The sequence below is a fragment of the Cherax quadricarinatus genome, chromosome 5 (assembly GCF_038502225.1).
Source record: "Cherax quadricarinatus isolate ZL_2023a chromosome 5, ASM3850222v1, whole genome shotgun sequence".
Classification (NCBI taxonomy): domain Eukaryota; kingdom Metazoa; phylum Arthropoda; class Malacostraca; order Decapoda; family Parastacidae; genus Cherax; species Cherax quadricarinatus.
In genome coordinates, this window is record NC_091296.1 from 52,571,813 (window position 1) to 52,582,767 (window position 10,955).

At 38.6% G+C, this 10,955-nt stretch overlaps 1 protein-coding gene across 2 annotated transcripts in view; it reads right to left on the reverse strand.

Annotated features, from left to right (window-relative positions):
• Positions 1-796: 796 nt before the first annotated feature.
• The window catches only part of Clic (chloride intracellular channel protein 5), a 154,520-nt gene continuing 144,361 nt past the window's right edge, over positions 797-10,955 (reverse strand). For both annotated transcript variants that reach the window (XM_070101898.1, XM_070101904.1), the window contains exon 6: positions 797-2,578. In XM_070101898.1, the coding sequence (XP_069957999.1) occupies positions 2,501-2,578 (78 nt within the window). In that variant the 3' untranslated portion in view covers positions 797-2,500. The remainder of the gene's footprint in view (positions 2,579-10,955) is intronic.

The window sequence follows — 10,955 nt, forward strand, 5'->3', positions numbered from 1 at the left end:
AATAGTACCTCGGGAATAAACCAAACCAGGCTTTGACCAAAGGTGGGCAACAGAAAACCCAAGGAATCATACTTTTTTGGCTGCCACCTTCCAGAGCCAAAAGGCAGCCTCCAGGAATACTGGGCTGCCCTGCTTTATAGCGTTTCGCTGAAGTGGTTTTCAATTGTACCCATTCTTCATGTATTCAGACTTCCTACAGTAAATATATTCACCACTCAGTATAAGCAAAGGGTGAAAATATTTTAAGGCAAGTAGTGTGTGTGTGTATTGTATATGCATTTTTTAGGCCTAACTATTGCTCACTTAATGTTTGATAGTGTAAACATATCAAAATTTTATATGCATTTTTAAGTGAAAAAAGGCAGTGTTTCATTTACAGCAATTTTTGCTTTACAGTAGTACCCCAGAACCTAACCTGCTGTATAAATGGATCCCCTCATGTACTTTAGTCATCCAAAGACATGCAAGGCCACCCACCTGGGCCCCGAAGGGCAGCCCAGCACATCCCCAGATAATCCAATTCCCCTCAGCAAATAGCACCATCGAGGTCCTCAACAAAATGCGATGGTTAACGATCTCTCTTCCCTCTGCTTAGGAGCTGAAATTCAGAGGGCAAAAATATTCCAAAATTAATGAGTCAAATAGAGAGGGGAGGGGTGGAAGGTATTTAGATTTGATTAAAGACAAGAGGCCTAGTTCTTTCAATCAAGAGCCCCTTGGTCATGCCAAGGGACATTCCTGCCCTTTAAGAGATGCAAATTATTAATTCCTAGAATAGGATAAAATAAAACTCAAATTCCCATTTCTTTAAAGTTTATTTTCCAATATTATCTTTAAAAAATTTGTAAAAATCAATCAAGAGCCATTAAGAAGAGAACACTCATGGCCATAGACAGCTTTATCAAAAGGTTGTTGATGGGTACATGCAGTGGCGCTGATTGACCCAAACAGGTCTAGCGCATTTTAGGGGATTACAATAATGCTGGGCATATGCTGAAATTTTGACAAAGAAAATATCTTTCACTTGTCAGTTCCTAGGACTATTTCAATTATTTTACCTTTTTTTCAAGATGATCCCATATGATGGAATGAATTTTTAAAAGATCATTGTGACCTTCAAAGCAGTAAAATGCTTGCCTCTAAAAAGCTTAAACAATAAGAAGGCATTTATATTCATTATAAGTTCACCTGTAATCATGTCAACTATATTAATGGAGAGAGATGGCATCTAGCCAACACAATAGTTGAAGTAGACACAAATGCAGAGCAAAACCTTTATTAAGACAACATTTTGCCTGTACAAGGAGAATGTTGCACAGAAAAAAAAAAAAATTTAGTCTCAGAAGTATTGCTCTACATTTCATCTATTTAAGCTACATTAATAATGGTAACAAACTTCTGATTTACAATAAGTGGCAGGCTTGTAGTACTGTAATTGCTTATCTTAATCTTGGGAAATATTTTCAAATTAAGAAAATGTACAGATTTTCCAGAAGTATTTCCCAAAATGTTGTGACCAGGAAATTAAAAACAAAAATGCAGAACTTATAACTATACTGCAAAACTGTTTTCCTCCGCCCTTGCTTTTGTACATCACAAGGAGTCGGCACATACCTGTGTATCTAGAAACTCTCGTCAACCAAAGTTCAATTAACTGGCCATGCAAACATAAAATTACAATCCTTCACATCATACTTTTTTTGTGTGAAAAAGTATTCCATTTCTAAATACAGTATTTGAGGTATGATTCCAGTCTCTCAAGAGATTTAATAATTTGCCTTATACTAGAGAAGCCTTAAGTAACACATCGGACTGTCAAAGTACAAAAAAGACATGCTATTCTCAACATCTAGTCTTCTTTGTGTAAAAAAAACTTATTTTACAGGAAGAAGTCTTCTCTCTGACATTGCTAATTGAGTTTTATTTACACAATGGAAAAGCGAAGCTGCAAATCCAAAGAATGAAACGGAGGAATCTGATGAAAGATTAAGACAACTTTGGTAATGTAGTTTGTAAAACTTTTCATTTTACCTGTATTAAATGAAGGAAAATATTATGAAGTGATAATTTAGGTCCAACGAGACCCCGAATATAATGCTAACATTTTCTGATCTGTCCATATATGGATTTGTCTTGATGGGAGGTAGCATTAACAACTAAACCATGCTCTCAAATACTGTGCTCTTATTTAACCTATCCAAATGATACTGATTTATAATTATTTAATCAGAGTGAACATAGCTATTTAAATACAACTATTCAAAATATAGTACAGTACCATATGATAAATACATTACATCAATTAGAAAAATCAGTATAGTTTCATCAGATACAGTAAGAGATCTGAGGTGTGTATTGCCAAGAGGTCACCTGCACTGCTTGACTTCAGTATCGAGCAAGGCCATGTTAGTAGTACCTTTCACCAATTTACATTTTTTGCACAGACAGCCACAACAGTGAGTGCCAAGGTTTGGCTGATGAGACTGTTTGAATGTGGAACTTAAGCATGGATGCTGGCAGGTATGGACGTGGTGAATGTTGGAGTTTCCAGTTCTTCGTGCTTCTTCATCCGTGTGCCCTGTAGAGATCAAAATATAGTCAAACAAATTTGATAGCAAAAGGTGAAAGCAAGGTCTTTTTTTTTTTTAAACAATAATGTAGTAATATGACTGAGGGCTCCAATATGAATAATTAACTGTATAGTTTAAAAGAAACCCCTACTGTCAATAATTTGTTTACTCATCCCTAATTATTACACCCATTGGAAGAGGGGTGCAAACCCGTAGGGGGTCATACAGCACGTGGGGGAGTGGAAGGTATTCACATTTGATACAAGCAAGGGGATCAAAAGTCCAATTTTTCAGATGTACACAATCATCAGTCCAAAGTGGCAGTTTGAATTTTTTACTTTCTTACTGCCACCTTTGCAAGTGAGGCTATATCTCAAGTATACCTTAAGGGTGTTCGGGGGTCAATGCCCCTGCAGCCAGTCCATGACCCAATGTTTACTACCACTCAAAGATTGAGGCTGTCAGTTGTTTATGAAGAATGTGAAATGATGCCTGTGTCTAGAATACAGTGGACCCCCGGTTTACGATCAGCTCCCAATGCGACCAATTATGTAAGTGTATTTATGTAAGTGCGTTTGTATGTGTATGTTTGGGGAGTCTGAAATGGACTAATCTAATTCACAATATTCCTTATGGGAACAAATTCGGTCAGTACTGGCACCTGAACATACTTCTGGAATGAAATAATAAAGTAAACCGGGGGTCCACTGTAGTTAAGTTTGTTAATGAATAATTAAAACTAGACATTAGAATTTGAGGAAATTTTTGCCAGAGTTTAATGGGCATGAAGCAAGGTGTATGAATATGTTATCAATAACTTCTTCAGAGTCAAGTGGATGTTAGGTTCCTGTCAGAAATGTTGGCAGCATCAAATCATATGAAATCCTCAGTAATTTGGTCTTTTAAATGACAGGTTAGGTAGTGTGCATCTCAAGTATAGTAAACAAAAATCCAAATCATCATTTTCTGTGCTTAATAACCCACAGTTTAAAATTTTACTTAGTATTTCTTTGGTGCCATCAGTGAAAGTTCAAACTTCCTTAAATAAAGGCCCAATACATAGCATTCTTTGCAGTGCATTTTATACAAAAGAAAATGTACAGGAGCTTGGGTAGCCTTTAAATTTTGCTGATGACTTTTCCTTTCTGCTGGACATAGTATGATGCCTTGAATTAATTGTGTTTTCAGGCTTTCTAGCCAGCATATCTTTTCCTTATGGAGAAGTCTACAAGCTTTCAGAGTTTTTTTTTTTTTTTCAACAAGTCGGCCGTCTCCCACCGAGGCAGGGTGACCCAAAAAGAAAGAAAATCCCCAAAAAGAAAATACTTTCATCATTCAACACTTTCACCTCACTCACACAATCACTGTTTTTGCAGAGGTGCCCAGAATACGACAGTTTAGAAGTATACATATAAAAAATACACAATGTATCCCTCCAAACTGCCAATATCCCAAACCCCTCCTTTAGAGTGCAGGCATTGTACTTCCCATTTCCAGGACTCAAGTTCGGTTATATAAAATAACCGATTTCCCTGAATCCCTTCACTAAATATTACCCTGCTCACACTCCAACAGCTCGTCAGGTCCCAAGTACTATTTGTCTCCATTCACTCCTATCTAACACACTCACGCACGCTTGCTGGAAGTCCAAACCCCTCACCCACAACACCTCCTTTACCCCTTCCCACCAACCTTTTCGAGGACGACCCCTACCCCCCCCCCTTCCTTCCCCTACAGATTTATATGCTCTCCATGTCATTCTACTTTGATCCATAAGAACATAAGAAAGGAGGAACACTGCAGCAGGCCTGTTGGCCCATACTAGGCAGGTCCTTTACAATTCATCCCACTAACAAAACATTTGCCCAACCCAATTTTCAATGCCACCCAAGAAACAAGTTCCGATGTGCAAGTCCCACTCAAATCCAACCCCTCCCACTCATGTACTTATCCAACCTAAATTTGAAACTACCCAAAGTCCTAGCCTCAATAACCCAACTAGGAAGACTGTTCCACTCATCAACTACCCTATTTCCAAACCAATACTTTCCTATGTCCTTTCTAAATCTAAACTTATCTAATTTAAATCCATTACTGCGGGTTCTGTCTTGGAGAGATATCCTCAAGACCTTGTTAATATCCCCTTTATTAATACCTATCTTCCACTTATACACTTCGATCAGGTCTCCCCTCATTCTTCGTCTAACAAGTGAATGTAACTTAAGTCTTCAATCTTTCTTCATAAGGAAGATTTCTAAATGTATTAATTTAGTCATCCTACGCTGAATGTTTTCTAACGAATTTATGTCCATTCTGTAATATGGAGACCAGAATTGAGCTGCAAACCACCTCAACAAACCCTCTTCAGCCCTCTGACTAATACTTTTATTAACTCCACACCTTCTCCTAATTTCCACACTGCGAATTTTCTGCACAATATTTACACCACACATTAATAATTTTATACGTCTATTGAGTGATGATGATCTTTATCTGACCTAAACCAGTCTCTTCCTACAAGAGGAGTCTATAGCAGGTTTCTAGTGCCCCTGCATTCATCCTTAAAACTAGTTAAAATTCATGTAGCATTTTTCAAAATAGGTAATTATTTCTCTCTCTCTCTTGTTAATGATTGGTGCTGAAAATGCCTCGAAAACAATTTGTGATGGTCTGCTTAGGTCTTCCTGCTGTGTGACTGTTGCAAGTTTGCAGTTGTCTCTTGCTGTTGTTTGTGTTGTCTTGCTTGTTCATGCCTGTGTTGGTGGTGTTAAAGTACTATTATGGGGAAAGCAAGGCACAAGTAAGTGTGTGTAGGCAAGAAGAATGTCTTCTAGTAAAAATAATTTCCTGGCAAGAATGTGTGATGGCAGTTATTGTTTAAAATGTTTCTAGGTGGGGATGCAGGAGAAGTGAATGGGCAGTTAAAATGAGATGTGATATATAAAGAGGATTCAGCAGAAGTTGAAGGAATCTGGAATAGTATGTAAAAAAGAGGAGCTGAAAATGAATGGAAACAGCAAGGTGGTGAAATTAAGTCAAAGGAGAATGAAAGATTAGGGGTCAGAGTGGAAGAAGTACGTAGTTAATGTACAGTGGTCCCCCGCTTTTCGTAGTTCCCGGCAATCGTAAAATTCGCCAATCATAGGGGTATTTTCGTATAAACATGGACTCGCTTTTCATAGGTTGACTCGCGAGTCGTAGTTCGTCCGGGACTCGTACCCACGGCGTGAGCCGGGGCGGCAGCCAGTCTGGCATTGTTTACCAATGAGCGAAGGTCCCCTCACGTGCTCCAGCGAAATATTTCATAATATTCCAGTTATTTTAGTGCTTGCAAGTACTAAATAAGCTACCATGGCTCCAAAGAAAGCTCCTAGTGCCAAGCCTGTGGTAAAGGTGAGAAATACGATTGAATTTAAGAAAACCATCATTGAACAATATGAAAGTGGTACAAGTGTGGCAGAGCTGTCCAGGATGTATAAGAAACCCTACACAACCTTATGTTCCATAGTGGCCAAGAAAAAGGAAATAAAGGATGCTGTTGTTGCAAAGGGAGTAACTATGCTGACAAAAATGAGATCACCAGTACTGGAAGAGGTTGAGAAGTTATTATTGGTGTGGATAAATGAGAAACAATTAGCAGGAGATACTCTTATGACTTCGATTATTTGTGAAAAGGCTAGGCAGTTGCATGAAGATTTGGTAAAGAAATTCCCTGCAAATAGTGGTGGAGTGAATTTAAGGCCAGCAAAGGCTGGTTTGAGAGATTTAAGAACCGTACTGGCATACACAGTGTGGTAAGGCATGGTGAGGCTGCCAGTTCGGACCACAAGGCGGCTGAAAAATATGTACATAAATTCCAGGAGTACATAAGAGGCTGAAGGACTGAAACCTGAACAAGTGTTTAATTGTGACGAAACAGGCCTCTTTTGGAAGAAAATGCCAAAGAGGACCTTCATTACACAAGAGGAAAAGGCAATGCCAGGACACAAGCCTATGAAAGACAGGCTGACGCTAATGTTCTGTGCTAATGCTAGTGGGGATTTCAAAGTGAAGCCATTACTAGTGTACCATTCTGAAAATCCCAGAGTGTTCAGGAAAAACAATGTTATGAAGAGTAAATTGTGTGTGTTTTGGAAATCTAATAGTAAGGCATGGGTCACGAGGGAAATTTTCGTTGAGTGGTTCAATGAAGTGTTTGGCCCTAGTGTGAAGGAGTATCTCCTGGAAAAGAAATTGGATCTCAAGTGCATGCTAGTAATGGACAATGCACCTGCTCATCCTCCAAACTTGGATGACCTAATTTTCGAGGAGTTTGGGTTCATCACAGTAAAGTTCTTGCCCCCGAATACCACTCCTCTCCTCCAACCCATGGACCAGCAGGTTATTGCAAACTTTAAAAAACTCTACACAAAAGCAATGTTTCACAGGTGCTTGACTGTGACCACAGACACTCACTTGACCCTAAGGGAATTTTGGAGAGAACACTTCAGCATCCTCCACTGCATAACCCTTATATGTATGGCTTGGGAGGGAGTGACTACCAGGACTTTGAACTCTGCCTGGAGAAAATTGTGGCCAGATTGTGTCGACAAGAGGGATTTTGAAGGATTTGGGACTGACCCTAATGAGCCTATGTCTGTTGTAAAATCAATTGTGGCACTGGGGAGTTCCATGGGGTTGGATGTGAGTTTGGAGGATGTGGAAGAATTGGTGGAAGACCACAATGAAGAGCTCACCACTGAGGAGCTGCAAGAGCTTCAGCAGGAAGAGCAACACATCACAGCTCAGAATCTTGCTGCAGAGGAGGAGGAAGAGAGATGGAAGAAGGTGCCTTCTTCAGAAATTAAAGAGATTTTTTACTATGTGGGGTAAGATGGAAAGCTTTATGGAGAAACATCACACTAACAAGGTTGTTGCAAGCCAGGTTGGCAACATGTACAGTGACAAAGCCTTGGGCCATTTTAGGGAAGTGTTAAAGAGACGCCAGAAACAGAGCTCTCTCCACAGTTATTTTGTGAGACAGGACTCCAGTGACTCTCAAGGTGGTCCTATTGACATTAAGAAACAGAGAAGAGAAGCAACCCCAGAAAAGCAAATGGTACCTGAGGTGTTGATGGAAGGGGATTCCCCTTCCAAACTATAAACAATCCACTCTCTCTCCTCCAGTCTTCCATACACAAAGAAGAATCTCCAATAAAGGTAAGTGTTATGCTGTTAATGTTTCATTCATCATTTCCCATTGTATTGTTTATGTACTACATGTATATTTCATGTAAAAATTTTTTTTTGTTTTAATACTTCTGGGTGTCAGGAACGGATTAATTGTATTTACATTATTTCTTATGGGGAAAATTGATTCGTAAATCGTAAATTTCGTTTATAGTAACGGCTCCAGGAACGGATTAATTACGAAAAACGAGGGACCACTGTATTTCTTTCTTTGAACAAACTGGCTGTATCCCACTGAAGCAGGGTGGCCCAAAAAGAAAAACGAAAGTTTCTCTTTTTAACTATAGTAATGTATACAGAAGGGGTTATTAGGCCCTTGCTCCCGGCATTTTAGTCGCCTCTTACAACACGCATGGCTTACGGAGGAAGAATTCTGTTCCGCTTCCCCATGGAGATATGAGGAAATAAACAAGAACAAGAACTAGAAAGAAAATAGAAGAAAACCCAGAGGGGTGTGTATAAATATACTTGTACATGTATGTGTAGTGTGACCTAAGTGTAAGTAGAAGTAGCAAGACGTACCTGAAATCTTGCATGTTTATGAGACAGAAAAAAGACACCAGCAATCCTACCATCACGTAAAACAATTACAGGTTTCCGTTTTACACTCACTTGGCAGGACGGTAGTACCTCCCTGGGCGGTGGCTGTCTACCAACCTACTACCTACTAGTTAATGTATTTACAAATGGTAATTTGCAGTTAAATATATCAGCAAATGGGTCTATGAAGAATGAAATAAATCACAGTGAGGGAAAGGATGTTGCAAGTGTTTAGGATTGTACCAAAATTTAAGCTAGTAAATAGATGCAAAAAAGGGATATATGCAGTAGGGCCCCGCTTTATGACATTCCGCTAATACGGACATTTCAAATTATGACCAAAACTCATTATATGGCTTTCCTCCCCCCTGGTCATTCTTATACGGTCACCGCGCCCCACCTGGTTTGTTTACATTCTCCATGAGCACATCTCTCTATTATGTCTGGAAATCTTTCAAAATTTCAAGTGTTTTAAGGCTATTGCATATTTTATATGTACTCTGATAATTATATTTATATGTACCTGTACCTTAATATACTTACACACTGTGCTGGTGTGCAGGTACACATTAAAATCACTAAGAGTCTCTACTCTTGAAGACGCCATAGGAATAATTATAATCTCTTGGGCATATTAAATGTTGTATATTATGTTAATATAGACATTTCCATTAACCCATCTATGATCTTTTTTCAAAATTATGTAAGAAGCATGTTACATAACACACAAACATGATACATACACCCAGGGTATAAAAATTGACATAAATACGAGACGTGTTTACCAAGCAGCTTGGAGTGTCGGAAGAATTACGTTTTCTCTAGTCCAACACTAGTTACTGGGGGATAACTGTAGAAAAATATTACTTTCATATGCCTTCACTATCTATAGCTATTCATGACTTTTGTGGATTTAGCACTTCTTTTTTATTATGATTATAATAATATCATTCACTCGAAAAATGGGGTGTTGCATGAGAATGGGAATGTTGCTGTTTATTTATTCGTCTGTACAAGCTTGTACAACCTGTACACAATGTCAGAGTATTTGTATTGCAAGGTAATTATTATAATAAAACAAATATTGCGAGGTAAAAGTTTCACAAACTCTTACAAATGTACATGAACGAACTAAAATTGGACACGTATTAATACAAGTTTATTTCACCTAACCAACTGATTGCCTGCCACCTGTTCAGTTCATGTTTCTACGTTGTCTGAACTCCGTGTATCTTGTTCTCTCTCGTTTACTATTTCATTAACCAGTTAGCTCGTTGACGATGACGTCTAAGTTTAGTTGGGATAAAAAGGGTCATAAGGCTCTTACTTTAAGTGCCAAGTTAGAAATGATTAAATTTAGTGAACTGACTTTTTTGGGTTATCCTAGGTTCTCTACACATATGCTATGTATGATAATCTATGTAACCGTATTTGTGTATACCTGAGTAAACTGTATTTGATGGCTGAGATAGCCATCAAATACAGTTACACATAGCAGAATATGTGTAGAGAACCTAGGATAACCCCAAAAAAAAAAAAAAGTCAAAAGTGACTTATTGCTGACATGAAAAATTTTTACACTGTCACTCACCTTCCACACATTCATATTAATATTTTATGGTAACAAGTACAGTGGACCCCCGGATTACATTGTTGTTGGATTTCGTAATATTCGGAATAAGTAATGTTTTTTTGTCAAAATATTGGCTCGGTGATAGTCACTGAACTTGGTATTAGTCATTTGTCCCAAAAGTGTTCACACGGTCTGAGTGGCCCGACACACCATTTACAGCCAGTGTGCCATAGTTTACCAGCCAGTGAAGATGATTCACACGTTTATACGATACATTTTGTATTATTCTATTCTATTTGTGCTTGTAACTGCTAAATAAGCCACCATGGGCCCAAAGAAAGCTTCTAGTGCCAGCCCTTTGGTAAAGCGGGTGAGAAATACTACAGACGTCAAGAAAGACATCATTGCAAAATATGAAAATGGAGTTCATGTCACCAGGTTGTATAACAAACCCCATACAACCATCGCTTCTATCGTGGCCAAGAGAAAGGAAATCTAGGAAGCTGTTGTTGCGAAATGTGCAAATATGCTTACAAAACAGAGATTGCAAATATTGGAAGATGTGGAGACTTTCTTGTTGGTGTGGATCAACAAGAAAAAATTATCAGGAGATAGTGTTTCACAGTCAATTATATGTAAAAAGGCAAGGCAGTTGCAGGATGATCTAATTAAGAAAATGCCTGGATCTAGTGCTGATGTTAGTAAATTTAAGGCCAGCAAAGGTTGGTTTGAGGGATTTAAGAATCTTAGTGGCATACACAGTGTGATAAGGCATGGTGAGGCTGCCAGTTCTGACAAAAAAGCGACCGAAAAATATGTGCAGGACTTTAAGGGGTACATAGAGGATGAAAAATTAAAACCTCAACAAGTGTTCAATTTTGAGGAAATGGGCCTCTTTTGGAAGAAAATGCCAGAGGACCTACATTACTCAGGAGGAAAAGGCACTCCCAGGGCAACACAAGCCCATGAAAGACAGGCTAACTCTCATGTTTTGTAGTAATGTTAGTGGGGATTTCAAAGTGAAGCCTTTACTGGTGTATAAT